Here is a 26,743-nt window from a genome sequence, read left to right on the forward strand (position 1 = left end):
TAGACTGCAATTTTCCTCAAGGATGTAATAAAATGCTGAAAAGGTATTTAAACAAGTTTCACTTTATGAACAGTGCATTTCCAAGAGTGAACATACATGCAAGGTTTCTGTAAGACCTTCGGATGTTTGGTTTGTGATGTTTACTGATGAATCTGCATCGAAGTGTTAGGATGCACCAGGAGTTGTTTTTACCTATGACTGTAGTGATCTGCTGTGCGGCTACGCATCGTCGAGCCAAATGATAACTGAATTACACTAGATCAGTTTCCAAAGCTTCTATACAAAGCCCTAAATATGACCAGCAATTTACAGGCAACAGGTGGAGATCTGCAGCTACTCCTACACAACAAGATCATTGAGCACCATTAATTACTGTCTTACAATTCTCGGCAGGGCTACTGAATTTTCAGTGACATATAGGATGGAGTCTAACCAAGAGTATTCAAGACAATGAAGGGAATCTGTATTTTCTCTGAATAAATAATAAATCAATGGAACTTTAATGAGACCTCCCCTCTCACGAAATAATGTACTTTCAAGGAGCTTGCATATTAGTTAACTTCACATTTACTTATTTCAGATGATTATTTCTTTCAGGCGTAGGAGCAGTAGAGCAAGTACCAATAGTTAATTATTTTTATCTACTCTCCTAGCCACATCTGAATTAAAATTAAAGGTAATGTTATAAGCAAATTTAGGAAACTGCTTATTCTATGGATATCTCACTATTTACTTTCTTTTTCCCTGCTCTTATAAACAGCAAACCTAATGATCCCATTCCCTTCCCAAACCACCAACTAACTTCCCTTTCAATTCTCCCAAATCCATGTCACTACATGGTGTCCACAAAGTCTGAGTACACAGGGAATTTTGCTGCCGTTGTTAGAGACTGGTTGAATGACAGTTTTCCTCACTGGATTGGGAGAAGACGTGTGTAGTGGTCCCATCATTTGCCAGACCTTTCTACTCTGGATTTATTTTTCTGGGGTGTGCCGGAAGAGAAAGTTTACTAGATGAAGATAGCAAATTTAAACCACCTGACAGAACGCATTACCAGTCAAGTGTGCTAAAATCGATGGAATTCAGACCTATTCCATTGAGTTCACCTTAATCTTGCAAGGCACATCAAATAATGCATTGAAAAGCATGGAGATCATGTTGAAAACTTTTATTAACATTAAAGTGACTAAATGTGCTTTATTATTACATATTAGAATTCCCTTTGTACCCAGATTTTATGGACACCCTTATGTACACTACCCTGCAAAACTTAAGAATGAGATGGATAAAGTAACATAACACATGAAAAATTTGGTGACAATGAATGAAAGTGCAGGGTCAAACTGCCAGAAGTCTCCCAGCCATGCACAGAAAGATGGATGAAACATGGTGTGAGATCAGTGTGACTATAGTGCCCAATGAGACGGGCTCCACAACATGAGGCAGTTGAAGGAATGGCAAAAGACAGTGTGCATCGATCAGTGAGCAATTAACAGTGCACTGCAGTGTTGTTGTTCATTATAGAATGGCCCAGTCACAACATTTAGACCATTTCACATAGGGAAACAATCATTGGGAAGCTGGAAGAAGGATGAGTGTGATGATTATAGCACGAGTTTAGTATTTTTCACAGCATTGTTTCAAACAACTGAAATATCAGCTAGGAATATCAACAATGTAGAAAAAGATAAGATTGCTACTTACCACAAAGACACATTAAGTTGCAGACAGGCACAGCTTAAAGACACTTACATAAAGCTTTCGGCTACAACCTTCATTAGCAACAGAGAAACACACAATATTCATACACACAAGGAAGCGCATCTGACACACTCATGATCACTAACTCCAGAATGTAACTTTCACTTGGGATGCAAGCAGCAATCTAGAGGGTGTGAGGAAGGGGTAGTAATGTATGGCTGGTGGAAGAGATGAACACATTCTGGTAGAGTGCGCAGTGACTACAATGCCATCAGGTGCAGTGACAGGAGGTTGTGGGGCAGGAAAGTGGGAATAAGGGGGGGGGGGGGGGGGGGAGAAGGAGAGGAGTGGGCAAAGATGGGCAGGTTCATTAACAGAGGGTGGCAACAAAGAGGGTAGAAGACAAGAATGGAGATGAGATGATAGGAGCACTCAAAATCATGGTCATCAGCACCCTGATGAAAAGTAAGCAGGCCAATCTCACACACGAGCATGCGGGAGGAGGGGATGCCAATCTCATGTGCATGGTGGAGAGGGAAAGTTTTTCTTTATTCATGGGAGGAGGCAGTTGCTTGGGTTGAGGGGATGGCTTAGTAGGCTTCTGATGGTGAGCAGTGGTATGTGGCTTAGGTGGTAAGCCAATTGCAAACGGCTTCCGTTTCAAGTGTGGAGTTTCTCCCACAGGTACACCAACAAGTGTATGCTTGCAACTGAATCTGTGGTCTGAATTTGTGTGGAGGCATCACACTTGATAGCTGGCACCTTAAGGGCTAATGCAAAAGAAGTAGCAAACACCGAAGGTTATAGCTTTGAAAGCTGTTTTAGCTTCACCATTGGGTATGCATCTCTTGACTTCCAAGTCCTGAAATTTCCTTTCCTCATTGTAAACCTCACACTTTTTGCTCCACACTGGGTGATCCCTGCAGCAGTTTACACATTTTGAAGGAAGGGCACAAGAATTGCCTCATTTGTGAACTGAGCCTCCACAACTGCTACACACATCCCTCCCATTACATCCCAAAGTGGTATGGCCAAATCTCTGACACTTGAAGCATCACATTGGTTTAGGAATAAATGGGCAAACTTTAAAATGGATATAGTCTGCAAGGGTATGTTCAGGTAATTCTGGAGTACTGTAGTGTTTCGAGAATTTCTGCGTAAATTCTAGAACCACTCAGCCTTCTACCGTCTCGAACACATGATATTTTAGAAGTGAGTGTGCGATGATAGAATGCTACCTACTGTGTGCCACATGTTTGTGTTGCAGGTTTGAAATTCAGTCGCGAGAAGAATGTAAACACGGCAGTCGAGCAGCAACGACAAGTACTTGTTGGGTGATCTATGGAAGTTTTAGTGAAACTGTACGGAAGAACCATGGAGCTTCTATGTTATTCTGTGCTAATTGTGTCAGTGACCATTGTTATAACAATGAAAACAGTTGAGAAGGTACTCTTGAGAAAAACTCTTGTCTTAGCCTTGTTGAAGTGAAGAATGGACACGGTGAGCCAACTTTCTCGTATATGTAATTTCCTAATCTAATTCCATCTGCATCACCCGATTTAATTCGACTGCATCCATTATCCTCGTTTCGCTTTTGTTGATGTTCATCTTATATCCTCCTTTCAAAACAATGTCCATTCCGTTCAACTGCTCTTCCAAGTCCTTTGCTGTCTCTGATAGAATTACAATGTCATCGGCAAACCTCAAAGTTTTTATTTCTTCTCCATGGATTTTAATACCTACTCCGATTTTATCTTTTGTTTCCTTTACTGCTTGCTCAATATACAGATTGAATAACATTGGGGACAGGCTACAGCCCTGTCTCACTCCCTTCCCAACCACTGCTTCCCTTTCATGTCCCTCGAGTCTTATAACTGCCATCTGGTTTCTGTACAAATTGTAAATAGCCTTTCGCTCCCTGTATTTTATCCTCGCCACCTTTAGAATTTGAAAGAGAGTATTCCAGTCAACATTGTCAAAAGCTTTCTCTAAGTCTACAAATGCTAGAAACGTAGGATTGCCTGGCCTTAACCTTTCTTCTAAGATAAGTCTTAAGGTCAATATTGCCTCACATGTTGCAATATTTCTATGGAATCCAAACTGATCTTCCCCGATGTCGGCTTCTACCAGTTTTTCCATTCGTCTGTAAAGAATCCGTGTTAGTATTTTGCAGCTGTGACTTATTAAACTGATAGTTCGGTAATTTTCACGTCTGTCAACACACGCTTTCTTTGAGATTGGAATTATTATATTTTTCTTGAAGTCTGAGGGTATTTCGCCTGTCTCATACATCTTGCTCACCAGGTGGTACAGTTTTGTTAGAACTGGCTCTCCTACAGCCGTAAGTAGTTCCAATGGAATGTTGTCTACTCACGGGGCCTTGTTTGGACTCAGGTCTTTCAGTGCTCTGTCAAACTCTTCACGCAGTACCGTATCTCCCATTTCATCTTCATCTACTTCCTCTTCCATTTCCATAATATTGGCCTCAAGTACATCGCCCTTGCATAGACCCTCTATATACTCCTTCCACCTTTCTGCTTTCCCTTCTTTGCTTAGAACTGGGTTTCCAACTGAGCTCTTGATATTCATACAAGTGGCTCTCTTTTCTCCAAAGGTTGAAACTTTCCTGTAGGCAGTATCTATCTTACCCCTAGTGAGATAAGCCTCTACATCCTTACATTTGTCCTCTATCCCATCCCTCCATCTTGCTCTTCCTGTCGATCTCATTTTTGAGACTTTTGTATTCCTTTTTTCCTGCTTCATTTACTGCATTTTTATATTTTCTCCTTTCATCAGTTAAATTCAATATTTCTTCTGTCACCCAAGGATTTCTACTAGCCCTCGTCTTTTTACCTACTTGATCCTCTGCTGCCTTCACTACCTCCATCCCTCAGAGCTACCCATTCTTCTTCTACTGTATTTCTTTCCCCCATTCCTGTCAATTGTTCCCTTATGCTCTCCCTGAAACTCTGTACAACCTCTGGTTCTTTCAGTTTATCCAGGTCCCATCTCCTTAAATTGCCACCTTTTTGCAGTTTCCTCAGTTTTAATCTACAGTTCATAATCAATAGTTTGTGGTCAGAGTCCACATCTGCCCCTGGAAATGTCTTACAATTTAAAACCTGGTTCCTAAATCTCTGTCTTACCATTATATAATCTATTTGATATCTTCTAGTATCTCCACGGTTCTTCCTTGTATACAACCTTCTTTCATGATTCTTGAACCAAGTGTTAGCTATGATTTAGTTATGAGCTGTGCAAAATTCTACCAGGTGGCTTCCTCTTTCATTTCTTATCCCCAATCCATATTCACCTACTATGATTCCTTCTCTCCCTTTCCCTACTCTCGAATTCCAGTCACCCACGACTATTAAATTTTTATCTCCCTTCACTACCTGAATAATTTCTTTTATCTCACCATACATTTCATCAACCTCTTCATCATCTGCGGAGTTAGTCGGCATATAAACTTGTACTACTGTGGTAGGCATGGACTTTGTATCTATCTTGGCCACAATAATGCGTTCCCTATGCTGTTTATAGTAGCTTACCCGCTTTCCTATTTTTTTTATTCATTATTAAACCTACTCCTGCATTACCCCTATTTTATTTTCTATTTATAATCCTGTATTCACCTGACCAGAAGTCCTGTTCCTCCTGCCATTGAACTTCACTAATTCCCAGTATATCTAACTTTAACCTATCCATTTCCCTTTTTAAATTTTCTAACCTACCTGCCCGATTAAGGGATCTGACATTCCACGCTCCGATCCACAGAATGCGTTTTCTCTCCCCTGATAACGATGTCCTCTTGAGTAGTCCCCGCCCAGAGATCCGATTGGGGGACTATTTTACCTCTGGAATATTTTACCCAAGAGGACGCCATCATCATTTAACCATACAGTAAAGCTGCATGCCCTCGGGAAAAATTACGGCTGTAGTTTCCCCTTGCTTTCAGCCGTTCGCAGTACCAGCACAGCAAGGCCGTTTTTGTTAGTGTTACAAGGCCAGATCAGTCTATCATCTAGACTGTTGCCCCTGCAACTACTGAAAAGGCTGCTGCCTCTCTTCAGGAAGAGCACATTTGTTTGACCTCTCAACAGATACCCCTCCGTTGAGATTGCACCAACAGTATCTGTATCGCTGAGGCACGCAAGCCTCCCCACCAACGGCAAGGTCCATGGTTCATGGGGGGTTAAATCAAAATGGTTTCTTACAGATAATGGACCACAGTATGTAAGTAACAACTTTAGGAAATTCCTAGCATGGAAGGTATTCATCAGATGTTAATATCCAATTATAACCCATCATCAAACCTGTGTGAACGAGTAATGAAGGAAATTGGAAAATTATGTCGTACTTACTGTTGTGAGAAACATACTCTGTGGGCAACAAAAATTAAGGACTCTGAACTCATCCTAAATGAATTACCACCTTTGTCGAGTGGGTTGACACCTTTAGAAGTTGTAGGTAAGCCATTTATAGGAGAACCTCTAATTAAATGCTTTAACTGGCCTGAACAACCAAGTATTGATTACGAAGTGAATCAGGAAATAGTTTCTAAGAACTTAGTAGTTGAAAAAGCACAACAAAGAGTAAGTAAGCATAATGAAAAGGCTAAGGAACCTCAATACCAAGTCAATGACTTGGTTCTTATAAAACAACATCTTCAAAGCGCGACGCTAAAGAATGAGACTCATAAATTTTTCCAAAAATATGAAGGACCATACCTGGTACAAACGATGATCCCATCCTAAGAAGTTATATTTAGTAGATTCTACAGCTGTATCAGAGAAAGGGAAGTACTATGTAAAGATGTAAAGTTGTATATTCCCCCAGGGATATTAACATTCTGAGTTAATGGGCAGAGTAACGACAGTCGGATCCCGAGTTGTTTTCGTTGTTTATTCCAAAATAGTTTTCCTGTATTCCTTTAAAATCTTAAACTATTCTGTCATCTATTCCCAACATCTTCAACTATCCTATAATCATAGTGCTTAGAAAACTGGATACAATTATAAGATAAAGAAAACTTAGGAGAATCACAGAATAAGACAGAAAGAGATATTGACATAAAATAAAATTAGTAGAGTACAAATATAATAGAGGGAAACATTCCACATGAGAAAAATATATCTAAAAACAAAGATGATGAGACTTACCAAACAAAAGGGCTGGCAGGTCGATAGACACACAAACAAACACAAACATACACACAAAATTCTAGCTTTCGCAACCAACGGCTGCTTCGTCAGGAAAGAGGGAAGGAGAGGGAAAGACGAAAGGATGTGGGTTTTAAGGGAGAGGGTAAGGAGTCATTCCAATCCCGGGAGCGGAAAGACTTACCTTAGGGGGAAAAAAGGACGGGTATACACTCGCACACACACACATATCCATCCGCACATACACAGACACAAGCAGAGTATTATATTTATGGATAATATGAGGTGAATAATAAACAATTGTGATACCATAGTGTATAAATTTTCTATTTTGTATAGAGTATTTTATACCTTTTATGAGATGTGATGTAAATGGGAGGGTTTGTATAGGTTTTGAAAGGGGTCGGTATTGTAAATAAGAAGGCTGAAGAATCAGACTACACGAACACACATCTGCATACACACATAAATACATTTAGACACAAACATTGAAATTACAGACTAAAAAGCCTGTCACAATGTGAGAATCGCCAGGTATTGTAGGGGAAAGAATATGTGTACACACACACACACAGGTGTATATAAAGAAGGAATAGTGGCAATGTACTCATACGCAAAGAGGGAAACAAAAGCATGTGAGTTGTGGGATAACTAAGCAATAATGAGCAGGAGATAGACATGGAAGAGATGTACGCAAAGAAAGATAAAGAAAGTAGGAGAGGCATTAGCCATGCTGATCACTTGAATAGTATATATAGGCATAGTATCTACTAAGAGTATAGAAGTTGAGAAGTAGAGGAGGACTCTAGGGAGTAAAAAAAGTGAATGCAAAGTATATTTTTATTTTTATTTTTACCAGAGAATACTTAATTATAGTAGACATTGGAATGCATACTAGGGTAATGAACCATGAGGTCTACTCAGAAAGGATAAGGGGGGCGTACCTGGCATTTGCTAAGTATATAGAACAGGCGTACCTACATGGAGATATGATGACTTGTGGCCTAAAAAATAGGAATGTTTTATAAAGGGGCGTACCTACCAGAATGGAAAGAAGTAGTGCTCTTACAAGGTCAACCCACAAGCAAGGTATAGGTACTGATCCTAGGAGAAGGGGACGGTATATTGACAGAAGTCACAAATTTTATAGGCATTATTCTGGAAAGCTTGAATTCTATGCACAACCAGCTTTGTTACATTTCAGGTAAGTTTATGAGTGTCAAAAAGGACACCTTCATTTTGCCCAGAGTTCCTCCAAACTACAAAAAAAGTAAAAATAGTATATACTGAGGAAAAGTAGTACAAAAAATGAGAACTGAAAGTAGTTTACTCAAGTGTCATGAACACCTGAAGTTTACAATTGAAAATAAGGAAATAGTCTTTACAATTTCTGAATACTAGGAAACTGTCTGAACCATGAATAAATGCTCATGTCTGGATCTCAAAGTAATATAAGCGCAGAATAAAGAAACGCTCAGCTAAAGATTATTCTAGAGCAGAAAAAGATTGTTGTTGAAATGAAAGATGTATGCATAAACATGTATAAGAAAAACATATTGTTATGATATGAAATGTTGTTATGAGTGACATTATTTGCATAATGATTGTGTATAAAAGATTGCGAGTCTGATCTGAGGGGTGAATATGTAGTGTTTTGAGAAGTTCTGCATAAATTCTAGAACTACTGAGCCTTCTACCATGTCGAACACATGATATTTTAGAAGTGAGTGTGGGATGATAGAATGCTACCTTCTGTGTGCCACATGTTTGTGCTGCAGGTTTGAAATTCAGTCACGAGAAGAATGTAGACGCGGCGGTCGAGCAGCAACGACAAGTACTTGTCAGGCGATCTGTGGAAGTTTTAGTGAAGCTGTACGGAAGAACCATGGAGCTTCTATGTTATTCTGTGCTAATTGTGTCAGTGACCAGTGTTATAATAATGAAAACAGTTCAGAGGGTACTCTTGAGAAAAACTCTTCTCTTAGCCTTGTTGAAGGGAAGACTTGCTTCTGATTTATGTTGAGAATGGACATGGTGTTTAAGCCAACTTTCTCGTATATGTAATTTAGTTTGTTTCTGACATTTGGAGACACGAGAGACTTACTAAACAGTATGTATTTACGTGAAGAATGGGATTTGTAACATGTCTGAAATTTAAATATACGTTGATAATTGAAGCAAATGAAAAATAGTATATCTAGTTCTTTTTATAAGTAGAAAGAGTATTAAGAAATTCCTCTACCTAGCAGCAAACTTTGAAGAAGAAGAGAAAGAGATTGCAGCAGCAGGGTAGCCAGCAAAGAAGGTCGGGCGAGCATCTCAAGTAAGCCATCACGTAAAAGAAGTGGAAGTTTGTGTATCTACTTCGTAATTAAATTGTCGTCCAAAGTGTTAGAGTACTAAACATTAGAAGAAATGTTGCAGATTTGTCCAATTTGACTCTCCTCATATAGTTCTGCACTTCTGTGACGCCCATATTTTTTCATTCTTCATGTGACCCCATGGGGTCCACTTCCATTATATTGGAGCAGGTAACCACGCCCCTACTAAAGTTAAGGGTGTTGTGATACTCAGCCTCGACTGGTTAGTCACCTAAGGCCTAACATCCCAGAAGCTTAAGTACTTGGTTTGAATTAGCAGTTTCAACTGGAAGTGTTCCATTATGAAGTCCTTTGACACTTTTTAGGAACCCAGCAATACCTTCCAATGCCTTGTGAATTTAGAAAGGGGAGACCTTCTCAAAGGTTCTCCCTGTTTGTTTGGTTACAATGAAAGTGTTATGGCACACTAATGCCCTGTTACAGTGATTCTGAGACTTCTTAAGAGCATACAGATGGGGTCAATAAGGAGTAGGTTTGAGTGCTCTTCCCAGATAGGAGCAGATTTAGTCTGAGTAGTGGTTCTAAACATACTACCCACAAATGGTGAGAGATGGAAACATGTAATGCATCAAGGAACATTGTCGAACATGGTCTTTTACTCGTCGAAGTGTTATGGTGTGATGAGGTCTAATGTTGCGTGGGCATACTGACCTCCAAATCTTTTAACACGGTACATTCGCCAATCAACATTATTGTCACCCTGTACTTCTTCCCCATTTAGGTCTTTTCATGGATGACTTATATTTTGTGGATTATAATGCATTATCACACCGATCAACCAATGTGGATGAGTTCTTGATATGAGGGTATTCGGCAACTGGACTAGCCTGCCCATTCCTCCGACTTAAATTAAAAGGGGGAAAGGGGAGGGGGGGGGGCATTCCATCAAGAAAAGGCAGACTGTCAAAGTTTGAGCGCAATGAGTACAAAGTGGCGGGGGAACATCCCTTAACAAATGGCGACGGCTAAAAGACAATACCCAATACACAACCTAGCTAAAATGATCGCCTAACCACGAGAGAGCCGAGAGGAGGTTATCCAAGCCACTGGAAGAGGCTTAATAACCTGGAGCTTGTTCCCATGAAGGGAGGAGCAGTGGTGATGCCGAAGAGAAACCACCTGCTGACAGATGGCAATGCAGAGATCATCAGAGGAAATGTAAAAATTAGCGAGCTGAGGTAAGAGGACTGCAGCCCTGGCAGCTGCGTCGGTGGTCTTATTTCCTGTCAGACCGACATGACAGGAACCCACATTGCAGCATGTCCACAGGCACCAACAACCATCAAGCAATTGTCAAATGTGCTGGTGGAGCAATGGAATACCCTACCACAAGAACTTCTTACCAATCCTATGGCCAGCATGGGAGCGCGATGCAGAGCATGTATTTCTGTCTGTGGTGATCACACCCCCTATGAAGAACCAAGTCCCACTTTTTGTAAAAGTCCAAAGGAGCATCTGCAGTAACTTAAGTGTAATTATTGTCTTTGAATAAAAGTGTCATTTCTGCTTGTCTCACTGGTAATTTCTTTCGATTACCTTCTTTATTATACCATAGCAATCCTTTCTACACATCACCCAAGTTTCATCGAGCTATGTTACTTAACAATGACACATTATGCAAAAGTTTTTCTTGTCATTAAGTTTTGCACGCCAGTATTTACTAGCCGCCAACAGCTGTGATTGTGGACAATACATCAGAGCAATAAGCAATGTTTATGATATAATTGGCACGCAATGTGGCAAATTTCAAAAATAGAAGATCAATCAAACAACAGCAAAAAGAGAAAATGGTTAGTAAAGGAAGTAGTAAAGGAAGTACTAAATGAGAAATTACTACAAAAATTTTTATTTCCGTTAAAAAAAAAGGTATTGAGAAATAAGTATTAAGAAGTAAAAATAGTATATTCTACTATAAGTTGGAAAACAAAACTAACAATTCAAATTATCTAGTAAGCATGGCTTTACTACCTTTGAAATCAAAGTCAAATACACAAAACTTCAAAATTCTGAACAACAGGAAAGGTTTTAATACACAAAAAGTTAACTAGAGCCAACAGCCAACATGTGGTACACAACATGCCAAATACATGAGAAATAAGTTTAAAATGAGAGGTATTTGTATAAATTGATAACAAAGAATGGGATGTCCAAATAATGGAACCACAAAAACACAATATACAGGGTTATTACAAATGATTGAAGCGATTTCACAGCTCTACAATAACTTTATTATTTGAGATATTTTCACAATGCTTTGCACACACATACAGAAACTCAAAAAGTTTTTTTAGGCGTTCACAAATGTTCGATATGTGCCCCTTTAGTGATTCGGCAGACATCAAGCCGATAATCAAGTTCCTCCCATACTCGGCGGAGCATGTCCCCATCAATGAGTTCGAAAGCATCGTTGATGCGAGCTCGCAGTTCTGGCATGTTTCTTGGTAGAGGAGGTTTAAACACTGAATCTTTCACATAACCCCACAGAAAGAAATCGCATGGGGTTAAGTCGGGAGAGCGTGGAGGCCATGACATGAATTGCTGATCATGATCTCCACCACGACCGATCCATCGGTTTTCCAATCTCCTGTTTAAGAAATGCCGAACATCATGATGGAAGTGCGGTGGAGCACCATCCTGTTGAAAGATGAAGTCGACGCTGTCGGTCTCCAGTTGTGGCATGAGCCACACGTGAAACATGCCCGCATGAGTTCAACCGTTTCTTCGCTCACTGCAGGCCGACCCGTAGATTTCCCCTTACAGAGGCATCCAGAAGCTTTAAACTACACATACCATCGCCGAAAGGAGTTAGCAGTTGGTGGATCTTTGTTGAACTTCGTCCTGAAGTGTCGTTGCACTGTTATGACTGACTGATGTGAGTGCATTTCAAGCACGACATAAGCTTTCTCGGCTCCTGTCGCCATTTTGTCTCACTGCGCTCTCGAGCGCTCTGGCAGCAGAAACCTGAAGTGCGGCTTCAGCCGAACAAAACTTTATGAGTTTTTCTGTGTATCTGTAGTGTGCCGTGACCATATGTCAATGAATGGAGCTACAGTGAATTTATTAAATCGCTTCAATCATTTATAATAGCCCTGTACATTTAATCAAATTAAATATATCAAATCACCACACTGTTTCAGTTTACTGGTACTTTCAGAATAATAGTGACCACGTTCCTCATTTGTTTAGACTGTTGTCCAATCAGTTCATTAATGCTGATACTGTGCGTGCAACCACTGAAATGAACATTGTCATTCATTGGAGCTTCTTGACTGTTTCTAGCATACAGTGAAAATTTGATGTCCACATGCATGTAGTACGATACCTCTAATTACATCCATACACAAGTAATCACAGTGAATCTTGCATACTTCTTATCTTGGATCCTTTTTATCAGTAGCACAGAGAAAATAAACTTTGGAAACTTCCACTTTTCAAATGTTTGTAATATATCATACAGATACAACAGCATATTATGCAGCACACAAGCAACCTTGTTTCACTATATATTTAAAATTTCTTTGCTTCTTGATCACGTGATTTTATAGTATACCTTACTATTTCACAACTCCAACAATGAGTGGGCTATTGATTTTGGGATCTGAAGGCATTGCCAAGGCAGAAGATATAATCCCAGTGTCTAATGGCTCATCAGTCATTGAACTGTGAATTGTTCTTGACAAAATAAGAAAATAACAAAACAAAATAGCAAAACTACAGAGATATAAATAACTGAAAAATATAATGTACTGATGAAAAAAGATCAAGAGCTTAAATGATGAAAAACAAAACAATACTCAATGACAATGGCCAATAGTACGGTAATATTTTTCACATGGCCAATACTACTACTGTCCATATGGGAAGACTGCTTTCCCACTCCCCATCTCACATCTCTCACATCACTAATGTGGTGTAACAAACTGTGCCACAAAAATATCACTTTACCAGGTATAGGCAAGAGTCATCTCACCATCTCGTTATGACCCAATCTGCATAGCCCACTTGAACCCGTGAAGTTAGAAAAATGTGCGTTGTGCCACTCGCGCTATGGGCATCTCAATTTGTCCCTAGCCTTAGTATGTATATATAACACTTCTACTTATTTACATAAGTGCTTCCTAACGTCATAGTTTACGAACAATGCTATGGGAAGACTATAGAAACAATAAGCTTGTGAACTCCTTTTCACATGAAGAAACTAGGTAAATAATTGTAAAACTGAAAAAGAAACATCTCCAGAACCAGATAGGATCCCTGCCGAAGTAATACAAGCTTTAAATGACAATTAGATATCTACTTGCGTGAAATGTAGAAGTGGTTCTTGAAAGGAAGGGCCCTTACGTCATGGAAGAATGCTAAGGTGGTGTTTACCAATAAAAGGCAAGACAAGAGGATCCAATTATACCAACACCCTACAGACCAATCTGTCTTCTGAATGTTCTGGCAAGTTATTGGAAAATCACTAACACAAAAGATTGCAAGATCACAGACTGCTACATGGGATGAACTCTCAACAGTACGGGTATAGAAGCAGCAAGTCAACTGAAGACCCAATTAATAAGGTGGTGTCGCTAGCAACAGATAATCATTCTATGTACGCTCTAGTAGTGATGACTGATATAACTGGTGCTTTCGACAACCTTTGGTGACTGTCTTTCTTTGGGAGCTGGAGTGTCCTAATGTGCTGTACAACATCCTTAGAGACTACCGCCTCAGGCGATGTGCGCATCTGATATGCCCAGGACAGGAATTGATGAAGAACATAACAAAACGCTTTCCACAGGGATTAGTGTGAAGCCCAGAGTTTTGGGTGCAAAATTGGAGCCCATATAACAGAAGTTTTACATGACAGTGGTAATGTAAGCAGACTGGTAACATTTGCATATGACTTGTTATTCATCAAAAGTGCTGAGTCCAGAAATATTGTAGAAAACAAATGTAATGCAGCACTCCATGACCTTGAAGGATAGTACTTGGAGGATGGTGTTGAAGTGTCAAACCATCACACACACCTCCCAAAACTTTGTATCTCATGCTGAAAGGGAATCTAAAACTTTGTATCTCATGCTGAAAGGGAATCTAGCAAGAAATCCTAAAATAAAATTAACTGATGTAATGATTAGAAAAAGATTAGTAACAAGATGTTTAGGGGTATTCCTGTACAAATGATGTAATTTTGCACATCATATAGAGAAGGCAGGCAGAAAAAGCACACACCTGATGCACAAAATTATAGCTACTGCGCATGGGCTATTTCAGCTTTCCTTGAAAACAATCAGAGTAACCACCAGTATATACTAGCATCAGTTGTAGGATATGTTGCGAGCATTTGAGCTCATCAATTGCAGCTTGTGATGCCAGCTGCATCAGTCAGAAGATTTCAACGAGGAATATTACTAAGATTAATGGGTGCCTACTTCATTACCTCAAATGATGCACTGTTAGCAATCCTAGAAATATGCCCATTACCTGACTGGTCATGACCCATATGCTACATATCTGCACAAAATAAAAAGACAGATTAATTATAGTTGCACCTGTGGCAGTATGGCACTCCAGAACGCACATTGTGGGACTGTGTGCTCTTCGAAGACAAAGCAACTAATGGTTCTCAGGCATTAAGGATGCTGGATCCCAAAGCAGCACTGAGGAATGAGTCAATCTGATGCACCTTGGATGATATTGCAGCTGCAGTATTCAGGAAGGCCAAGGAAAACTTCAAGAAGCACTCAGCCACACAACAACATGCAGTCATCCCAGCTATTATGGATTACTTTACATATGGAGAGAAGGCAAACGAGGTCGGTGACCACTGAATGAAACAGTTTTCGAAGAATTTGTATTGCACTGGTGCAAGTGATCATGAAAGTGTGTATTCTAAGATGTTACAGTGGAAATGCTGCTGACATGCTGCACTATGCACAAGGAATCCCGCAGACAATGGCTGTTGACCGAGGTAGGATAAGGCAGATCCAGCAGTGGAAACAAATGTCAACAGTTTAGATGACCCTAATAAATAACATAAACAGGACTGAATCTTTCGCACTAACAGTAGTATTAGTAGCTGGGTAATTGGTTATGGAGTTACTGTTGTAGCTGTGAAATAGTAGTAACTAGTTGTTGTACTAGTAGTAGCAGCAGGAGTGGTAACTTCTTTTTTTTAAATTAGCATTTTTGGGCCAAAATGTATATAAGTACTAGGAATAAATAATTAATACATACAATTATTAACATCCACAAAATATTTGACTGGATGGCCTACGCTAGACTCCTTGATAATGGGCTGCAATTGTAAAAAATAAATAAATAAATAAAATAAAATCTGGAAAATTTGTACATATTCATGTACAGTTTCGTGTAATATATTACACAGTGAATGGCATTAGTGACATATTCCACACTGTTTTACGGTGTGAAGCATTTGAGTTTTTTTGGAAAAAAAATAATCTTTACAATAAAAAGATTACAGAAGCTAAAACTGCAGCCCATGTAAGTCAGCATACCCCATAACTTTTTTACCTTGCTAATAAATAACCCTACATGTTTATCACACAAAAGGCTTGCTAATCTGTTTCATCCACATATATAGGTCAAAAGCAGTGCCATGCAACACAACAGCAAACGAAACAATGCTGACATCATGCAATATGTAATATGTGAAGGTAGGCATTTGAAGATGAATACTGGTACTCCAAAAGGTTCAGGGCTTATATACAAATGAAATTCCACAATTGGCACATTTGTCATCATTTGTTATTAATGCAGTAAACATAATGAATATGATGTTGATTAATAATAATAATATTAATTGGTATACCGAGTAATAACAGTTATATGCAGATCACTAGAAGCACATAAAGCTAAACACAAAATTATAGTACCGCCTACAATTATATGGAATGTTACCTGGATACTGGTCTGGATCAGGCTGAGAAAGTACAAGAGCATTTCTATGCAGGGCTTCTAGACGCAGTTCTTCTGCTATATAAAATCCACTACCAGCCTTGCTTTGTGGAACAGGGTGCAAATGGGTTGGAGTCCCTGGATACATATGAAAACTAGGCAGAACCACTGAAGAAACTGAAGTGTTTGAATTCAAACTCAGACCACTGCTGTTTAAGCTGCTGTTTTCCCCACCCGATGTAGGATAAAAATATGTTGTTCCTCCAACATTTTCCTGCAATGGCAATAGAATGAAATTCCATAAAGCTCTTATTTCAAAACTGTAAGTGATAAGTTAAGAATCACACACAAAAAAAACTACTCACTATGCAAAACACAAAACAGCACTACACTAAGTGGCAAAGGGAACTTACTAACTTGCACCAAGTGTGTCGACATGACATGGTAGTAAAGGGATTACATTTATTGAGAACAATAACAGTAACAAACAGCTTCCATAAGTACTGTAACATCTCACATCTAACCCATATATTTATTGGACTATAATGAGAAGTTATGCCCTGTTCAAAAAAGTAAGCAACAAGAGCTGTCACAGACAAACGTCATCTCACAGCCTGGTACATTGATACACTGCAGAACAGTAACACAATTGATAAAATTTTCAATGGATTAACATTCTGGTTTAGGCATTTATTCAGTCAGTATAGTAAGTATTGATGCATGCACAGAAGGCATCTGTGTCAAGCCCCTGTGACAATGTTGTGTCAGTGTGCTGGACATCTGTTCAATTGAGACTAAGAGCTGCTTCCATAATATAAAGTACTGAAAATCAAAGCGTTAAGTCCAGTGATTCCAACATAAAGCGACCACAACAATGAACACATGCAGATGGTCAGGTATGGCTGCATATTAACATCAAGCAACATTATGGCTGCTGAGAGAGGTTAACTCAATTTGAGAATTTTCTCCACAAGTCACCAACAGCATCATTAACTGTCTCTCATCCAAGGGCACTCACTTATAAAAAATATTGGGGGTGGGGAGCATACTGGGGTTCTTGTCCTGGGAAATTTTCTAAATTTTAGATGAAAAATAGTGAGTTCTAAAGTTTATTAAGCATTTTAGAGTCATATAATCAACATCAGAACCCCGAAAACTGGCTCTCGATAACTCGACACTCCGGGAAACTCGACAAGCCTCACACATTTTTTGGCTTTGAAAAAAGAAACAAGACATAAACACACATGGTATTTTCGTAAAAAGCTAATTTAATCATCATCATCATCATCATCATCATTTAAGACTGATTATGCCTTTCAGTGTTCAGTCTGAAGCATAGCCCCCCTTATACAGTTCCTCCATGATCCCCTATTCAGTGCTAACATTGGTGCCTCTTCTGATGTCAAACCTATTACTTCAAAATTACCATTTGTTTGTCAAGTCGTATCTTAGGAGTCCCTGGTTTGTCAGTTAGAGGTGGGACTCCGTCACCTCCAAAGGTCCGGGGCATTTTGCTCCGATTGTTGCCAGCATCATATTTAAAGTACCAGGGAAGCAGGTTGCTAGCCTTACTTGCCCCGAGTCCCATTGGGTTTTACCCGTAACAGCTGAGGGACTAACCGGTGGATTTGGTAGTCTTTGCCAATTTAATTTACAGTAATAATCATGCTTATAGACTATTATAGAACAGTGAATATATAGCTCTGAAAATACTTAAATTGTATTTAAATAAATCCTAAACTATCATTAAAAGAATAAAACATACAATATTGCTGTCACACGGTAATAGCACTTTGATTAATAAGTGAAATAGCTAATTTAAGCTTACTCTGAATAAGGCTCAGGGTTCATTAAATAAAAACAATATCTCAAAGTTAATGCTTTAATATAGTTAATAAAGTTAATACAGTATGCCTAATACTTTCAATCAAAAGTATGTAAATAGCGGGTTTTAATTGGTTTTTACACCCTAAAAATACTTAAGAATTTGAAAATAACTAATACAGTAATATAGTAATACAAGTACTAAATTACTACTAATATTTCGAGCCTGAAAATTTAACATTATGTTTGTATTTAATTCTCTATTTTATAAAGATTTTTAATATTTTTCTAAATGCCATTATTAGGGCTAGAGTGTCTTTAGAAAGGTGCAAATGTCGACCGCCTGACTGGATTACTGAATATGAAGTCACTGATGACTGGTCAGATATTCAATTCATCCAAAACTTCTTGGTGGGCATGAAGATCAGCCAAGTTGTTCTATCACTTCAGTACTATTGTTGATCTGAGATATGAATTCAGACGTCTAAGGGCGATAAATGACCATTCTGCTGTTGCTGTTGTGATTGGAACTACTTGGAAAAGCTTCATGCACTTGACTACTTCACATAACATTTCCCCAACTGCAGGCTCTTGTGTTACGTACTTCCTTACATCACGCATGTTTTTTAAGATCAGTTGTTTTTTATTAGCGATATCGGCCAACATATTCAAGTGTAAGCGCAGTCTCTCAATGTCTAGGTCATTTTTTAAAAACTCAGTTGATTTTCCCAAGTTTACTAAAAGCAAGCACTCTTCTTCAACTGCAATGACCTGTTTGAGTCCAGTTGAAGCAAACCTCTCAGAAATGCAGGACTGCACCGTTTTACAAACTTCAATGTAAATAGCTTTGTAGTTTTTAGCTTTGTAGTACCTCTTTGGGGTTTTGTAAGTGTGCAGTGAGCTGGCTTCACTGTTTTCATACTTCTTTGGTATACTTTGATTCCGAGGAAACAAAGGATCATCAACTTGTAAAGGTTTTTCTTTTAATATATTTTTTCCACATCAGCAATACTTAGATGAGGGCATTGACTACTTACATTGACATCTTCTACTGGGTTCATTGCGTGGCAGTAAAGACATAAAAAGAATTGTCTTGAATTGTAACACTGACTCAAGGTAGCCAGCCTGAACATTTGTAACCTGCCTCTGTTTTGTTCTCTGCAGAAAATCTCAAGAGCTAAATGGCCTTTCTTCATATCACTATCTAACTTTTCATTCATTTGGGAGGCCACACTCTGTTTAGTGATACACTTAGTTCCAGAACACCTTTTTTATGGGTAAACGTATTTTCATGAGGACAGAATTTTTCCAAAGCCTTTTTTCCAGTTAGAAAACACTATGGAAGTAAATGCATATTCTTTTTTTGAAGAAATTTGTAATAGATTTTTAGCATCTGCCTCTTTGCAGGTTTTGCAGAAAACTTTTTCGGTAGGTGCTTCATATTCTATCCATGTATATTTATTTGATCAACCAAGACTTCTGAAATGATCTTCCCTTACTGGATTGTCCAGGTTTCGGCTGTGAACGGTTCTCACCCGAAGATGACGAAACAACTGATGACACAATAATTGTTGGAGATTGACTTGCAGTATCATCAACTTCCAAGCATGCCTTTTTGGTAACTAATTTATCCATTGCAAACTTAATTCACAATACACTGAGAGACTAAGGTAAACGAATAAAATATAGTCATATAAAATAGTCCACTAGTCACTAAAGTTGGAAGACTAAACATGTCTGCAACACGCACTGAATGAAACTATCCACACCGAATGACTGCGACAGCTGGGTGGGCTTTATATAGCTGTGGCGTCATAATGTCTCAAAGCGTCAAGGCGACGCGAGGCGGAGGGTTCCAAGTGCTTCTGCTCCAATCCTTTTAATGTTGCTGCAGCTGCAGCACTGGCCTGCTGGCACCAGACTTTACCCGAAGGTTTGCGCACCAGAGCAAATTCTAAGTGTGCCCGCAGCACCGTAACACTATCATGATTCACACCACTTTTTTCAGTTAACCTGCTTACTATTGTAATAATTATTTGTTTTAACTCATTACTGAATATATTTTGAAAGGTAATTACCGTCAAACAAGGGAAATAAAAAATTCCAACATAATTTTGTGATTTTACAAAGCATATAACTAATAATTTTCTTAAATTTTTGATGGGGCTCGGGCCCCCTCAGGCCCCATTGACTCAGTGCCTGTGCTCTCATCCAGTGATCAAAACAAGCAAATCTATGTGGGCACCAGAAATGACAAGACTTGCTTTAGATAAATACGGGTGCCAAAACCTCTGCGTCAGTAAATAAATTAAAAAAAAAAAAAGGTGAAAGACGAGCTTTTTTTCTCTGCCCCGAGTTTCGACCACTGCATTTTCATACATTATCCAACGAAGCAAATACAAATTCCGTATTGTTCATCTTCGAATGTAGCACAATTTAAATGTACTACTAAAATCCGACTGGCAAGACTGTTTGGGATGTTTGTCAATATGGCCAACTCTACGTTCTGAATTTTTTTCTACCTGTGAGAATAGATGGTTGCTAATAGGAACCTGATGAAATGTGAATCACATGCAGTATTCTCTTCACCATAAGAATAATACGAATATAAACATTTTGCCATGTATTCTTTCGTGTTTGCTGCTATCTCATTTAAATCCTGTCTGCCTAATAAACTACGAAACTTGAGTGAGACAATAGCAAACGCGGAAGAATATACGTATCGTGTCATGTTTATATTCGTATTATTCTTATGCCTAATAGTGATACAGTCAAAAATGAAGCACAGCAACTGACTAGATTTTTAAATCTAAGATGACTCTAATTTCTGTGCAGAATTTGATGTACTAAAGAAGCGGGCGCAAAGATTTTCAAACGGAGAAAAATTTTCACCTAACTCTCGTTCAGAACATGTTGTACCATACGCAGTCTATTATTTGGTTCTTGTTGATCATTATCAAAGAAAGCAGCAGTGTAAGTAACAACAAATAGCAGTCTCTTGCCATTGTTTCGCTAATGAGACGATTCCTCTCTCTTTTTTAATTGTAAGCGGTGGTAGCGTGCACAAAAGCAAGCCATGCCGCGAGCGGTGAGAGGCTGTAAACACGCACTATCAGAATGCGACAAACAATGCATGACACTGTACAGTAATGCATTTTCAGCTTAGAGTGACTGACGTAAGCACCGATAACAAAGAAAACGGCACTTATCAGATCAAAGCAAAATAAGCAATAGATTCAAACCAGACGAAGCACGTGAAAAAGGAAGGGTACCCGTATAAATACGGACGGAGAGCCTGACGCATAGCAATGACTACCTGGTAAAGCTTAACTGCTAAGCTTACGACTCGAACCAAACTACTGTAGCTGTATCGTCATTCATTCGACCTAAATTGTGCCTCATATTACAATGGACCAACTTTGTTTCGATTTGGAGGTGCGGCCTAAAACTTTTCTCTACCCTTGAATTTCGAGTCTCAAATTTCAAGTGCGGCTTAGATTCGGGAATTTTTTTTTTCCTTTATTTCGAGTCTCATTTTTCAGGTGCAGCTTAGATTCGAGTGCGGCTTAGATTCGAGTAAATACAGTACACCTGTTTCCGTGAGGTAACATTACACTGGCCTCACCACATGACCTGGATGGCACTAAGCAAGCAAAATCACTCAGTGCTAGACAATACTCATAATCTCTTAGTACGGCACATCACTATGGCTGCTAACATCAATAACAGTTCTTTTAAGGATCAAAGAACCTAGATATTTTAGAGCCAGCACTATAATCTTACAGATCAACATGGAGAGTATTAACAGAACTAAATGCAAATATTCACACAGCTCTGCCTATAAAATAATAAAAAAGTGATTGCTCTCCAAGAAATATGTGCAACTCAAGACAAGGGGTAAAATACAAGTGTTTGAGTTCCTCCATGCAAGTTACCATCCAGCCTACAGGATATGTATGCAATACAATAGTGTGTGCATTCTTAACCTGTAACGAAATCCAGGAAGTTGTTATAAAAACTGGATATTTACTTACTGTAAACATCTACAATCCCGCCATCTTAAGTCCTCACACACATATCCACCCAGCTATTTACATGGGAGTTCAAAAGCCAGAATGAGCAATGGAAGTATAGCTCTAATGACTCCAATAGAGAAGCTTTAATTTCATAGGCAGAAGAACACAGTCTCAGCCTAATTTTTGATGCCAAGGATTAGTTCACATTTAGATCAGCTGCGTGCAGGCAAGAGTACAATCCTGAATTATGTTTTGTATCTTCAAATGATAACCTCGAGCCATTAGCAATCACACAGAGAATTCTGTATGACTTCCCACTACCCAGTAATACCTACAAATTTCGCTGGTAAACTCCATCCCTCACCCATGCTGAAATTTTCAGAAAGCAAATGGTCTGACTTCTCTAAAACCTTGATAAGACTGTGGGATAGATCCCTGTTCTGAACAATAACTATGGAAGTACTGAACAGAACAAGAAAGTTTATTCCCAAAGGTTACGTGGGACACTGAGAGCAAGAAGTAGCAAATTAAATGCTGCGTAGTCTTGAGGACAAGCACCACCAGCAATGGCTCAACATGGTTGAAAAACTTGACTTCGAACAATCTAGCACAAGAGTCGGGTGACTATTAAACAATGTGGGAGGTGCTAATCGAATAACAAGCAACAACAACCTCATAAAACTGAATACAGTTGCTGCACACATCATCCGGTAAAGCTCCAGGTGTCAATGGATCCTCTTGCAATGTGGTATATATGCTAAAATATGGCTATCCCAATTCTTCTCCAAGATTCTGCGAACAGGATCCATTCCCCAACTTAGAAAACGGACAAAGGTCAGTGGTACCTTAAAACCAGGTAAACCCAACCACAAATATCCAAGTTCTTGTCCTATTGCCCTTCTGAGTACAACGTGTAGCAAAACACATACTGAGATACTTGGAGAGATTCCTGTTCAACAGACTGGATTTCGACCGAACTGAAGCTGTGTGGATCAAGTACGAGGGTAATCGCAAAAGTAAGATCTCCTATTTCTTTATAAGTACATAGACCTGTTTATTTCTGCAACGGTTTACATCAGTTTACAGCTTGAACATTTAGCTATTTTTCGACATAATCACCATTTCTGTCTATGCATTTTTGTAGACGCTGTGGCAGTTTTTGCATGCCCATGTCATACCAGCTCACCGCCATGCTGTTCATAAAGTTATGAATGTCTTCTTTCACCTCATCGTTGGAGCTGAATCGCTTTCTGGCCAAATGTTCTTTTAATCTAGGGAACAGGTTATAGTCACTGGGCACCAAGTCAGGACTATAGGGTGGGTGGGTGATTATGTTCCACTGAAACTGTTGTAGGAGAGCAACAGTTTGCTGAGCGATGTGTGGGCGAGTGTTGTCATGGAGAATGTGTATGCCCTTGCTCAACATTCCTCTTCTCCGGTTCTGAATTGTCCATTTGAGTTTTTTCAGAGTCTCACAGTACCTGTCAACATTAATTGTGGTCCCGGCAGTTCAGCTCCGACAACGAGGTGAAAGAAGAGCTTCATAACTTACTGAACAGCATGGCGGCGAGCTGGTATGACATGGGCATACAAAAACTGCCACAGCATCTACAAAAATGCATCAACAGAAATGGTGAATATGTCGAAAAATAGCTAAATGCTCAAGCTATAAACTGGTGTAAACCGTTGTAGAAATAAACAGGTCTATGTACTTATATAAAAATAGGAGACCTTACTGTTGGGATTACCCTCTTATTTTCATTAACAACTTACACAGAAGCTGGCCTCCAGAAAAAACTAAAGACTTCTGCTGTACTTATTGACCTGTCTGCAGCTTACGATACTGACGAAGGTAGGATGTTGTGCATCAGCTGCTCTGTGTAATATACTGCAGAAGAATAGCCCAACTTCTCAACAATACGCTGGCTGACAGACCACTGCAGGTAATTTGTAGGCAACACCGTTAGTGATCAGAAGATCCTCGACCATGCACCTACCTCAAAACTCAGTACTGGCTCTACTAGTATTTAACTTTTATATTGCAGATATGCAAGCCACTCAACCCAGGCAGGTTAGTTATGCTGAAGACTGGGTGACAGTAACACAGGACAAACAAATTGTCACCAATGACTTATTAATAAAAGACCTAAGTAAAGTACAACAATACTTTTCTAAATGACGACTTCAATCAAACCCCAACAAAACTGAATCCACTTGCTTTTGCCAGAGTAATATTCTTGCCAACCAAGAAATGGATGTATTTTTAAAGAGCAACAGACTGGCCTGTAGCAAATATCCACACGAGCTTGGAGTTATAATCGACAGAATGCAATCATTTAAACACTATCTAACAAACCCTGCAGCTGAACTGACATCAAGAATTAATATTCTGCAAAAATTATGTGGTTCACCATTAGGGTTCAGCAGCTTCGACCATACGATCACTCACCCTCGGCCTTGTCTACTCTGCGGCAGATTACTGCAGCTCTGTATGAATAAATACCAGCCATGTGACACTAATAGATACACAACTAAATCAAATAATGCAGATTGTTACTGGTACAATCAAGTCCATTCCAGTGTTCTGGCTGTCTGCCCTGAGCCGCATTCCACTAACTAACCTGAAAAGAAATAATAATCCTCTCAGGGAATATAAGAAAATCTGCAACAAGCAGGTGCTGTCAGTTCATGGGGACATACCTGCTGTCCAAATCAACAGGCTCTGCTCCAGACATCCGCCACTTAGAACAGCTAGCAACCTTGCGGACCGTAACTTCAACCTCCCTGAAGCTTGGATGGAAGAGTAGTAGCAACATTCTACCAGAGCTTTCTCCATGCTAACAAAAAAACATGGGAACTTTGTCTGCCCTGGAGGATGTGAAGTACACAGGATTTGAACCAACCACAGGAGATGCAGTGACTGACTTTACAGATTTGGAAAGAATACCACTGCAGAGTACATCTGTGGCTTTCCAAAGCTGACTGTGAGACATTATGGAAGAGTGCCTTCAAAATTTTCACCCTGGAAACCTCTTGGACTTCTTGGACACTACACCAGATGTGATAAATTATATAAATAATATGTCTGTAAATTTGTAACTTATGTGCATTTTGTGTTGTATTGTAATTGTATTCCTAAAGCGATAATAATAATAATAATAATAATAATAATAATATGTGTATATGAATTTCACATGGACAGATGCCCTTTTGAAACCAAATGATGAGCATGCAGTACATTTTTATACCTGGCAAATAGTTCTGGTTGGTTGATTTAGGGGAGGCAGGCCAAACAGTGCAATCATCAGTCCCATCGGCTTAGGGAAGTATGGGAAAAGAAGTCAGCCATGCCCTTTTCAACAGAACCATCCCAGCATTTGTCTGGGGTGATTTACGGAAATCACAGAAAAGCTGAATCAGGATGGCCAGATATTTGTTTGGACCATCATCCTCCCGAATGAGATTCCAGTGTGCTAACCAATTCGCCACTTCATTCAGTCAAATAGCTCTGCAAGTGCAGTTATTTTGCAGGGAATGGGAACAGTATGCTAATGCTGTCCTGATTTTCTAAATATGAGCAGAAAATGTAAACAAATTAAGGAATCTTGTAGTCATGAAATTTTCTGAGTCCACAATTTTTGAATTACTAATGCTCAAACAACTGACTGATTTCAGACCATCAACAGCTTATTAAACCTATTAAATTTGGTAATTGTTATGGAGGCCGAATCACTTAACCTGTGAAATGAAGCGTGGAATCTCGGTACAAGAGTTCTTGAACAATATGACATGTGTAAATGGAAAACTGTTTACCATATGGATATCCAACTGTATAGGAATGATGATCAGACGGTGTGTTGAGATTTGTGTTGTTAGTAGTGCTAGGTGCTGGTGCTGGTACGGTGACACAGGGTGCATTACAGTTGTAGCCAGTCAACATGAGGGTGGGCAAGGTGAGCAGGGCTTTACTCAAAAGTTGTTTTACCCAAACAACAGCAATAGTGCTGTTGCTCTTCATGAGTACCAATGCATTAAAGTAATATGGAGGGGTCTTCTTTCCACACTGGGGTTGAGGAAAATGATTCAGAGGTTTGAATTAACTGGCTATTTGGGAATTGCTCCTAGTAATGGCTAGCAGCCAATTGCACCATAGAGTCTTAAAAAAGTTACTGTTGCCATGGCCGAGAATGCTGGATGCTATGTGCAATCTTCAAGCAATGCATGAGCTGTGCCATGACATCTGAACATTGCATGGTCCACTGTTGTTTCTGGGAGCAGTAAACCAATTTCTAGTGCAGTTCCAGCTCTTGTGGATGCAGATGGTCATGACAGTGAGCAATGTTTGTAAGCTGGAACGTAAACAGTGTACACAATTAACAAATGGTTCCTTCTCACGTGGAAATTAAAACATGTATTTTTTTCAGCAGCTTATTCATTATTTCTCTTTCAGTTGTCCTTACAAATTTTTCAACAAAGTTTCGTTGTCTTAAGCTCATTTGTATTTCATGGGGACCACATCAAGAAGCAGAAGTTTAATTATAACCAAACTGTATGTCTACCTTGACTCCATAAAGTAGCATTAGTTCATTCTAATAACTGTTCTAAAGTGATTCTTTGTGGCTGTGGTGTTATCTATTATATTCTGCCTTTGACTGCATAGTGGATGGTGGACACACTGTAGATTGTAGATAGTGCTGTGAAAAAGAAAGTGAAGAACATGGCTTTCTGTGATAGTGAATGCAAGCTTTAGATTGTG

The 26,743-nt window shown here is 39.2% G+C and overlaps 1 protein-coding gene across 2 annotated transcripts in view; it reads right to left on the bottom strand.

The window, feature by feature from the left end:
- The window catches only part of LOC126188309 (PAN2-PAN3 deadenylation complex subunit PAN3), a 141,983-nt gene that overhangs the window by 97,179 nt on the left and 18,061 nt on the right, over positions 1–26,743 (bottom strand). For both annotated transcript variants that reach the window (XM_049929903.1, XM_049929902.1), the window contains exon 5: positions 16,151–16,421. In XM_049929903.1, the coding sequence (XP_049785860.1) occupies positions 16,151–16,421 (271 nt within the window). The remainder of the gene's footprint in view (positions 1–16,150; positions 16,422–26,743) is intronic.

This window comes from Schistocerca cancellata, chromosome 5 (genome assembly GCF_023864275.1).
Source record: "Schistocerca cancellata isolate TAMUIC-IGC-003103 chromosome 5, iqSchCanc2.1, whole genome shotgun sequence".
Taxonomy (NCBI): domain Eukaryota; kingdom Metazoa; phylum Arthropoda; class Insecta; order Orthoptera; family Acrididae; genus Schistocerca; species Schistocerca cancellata.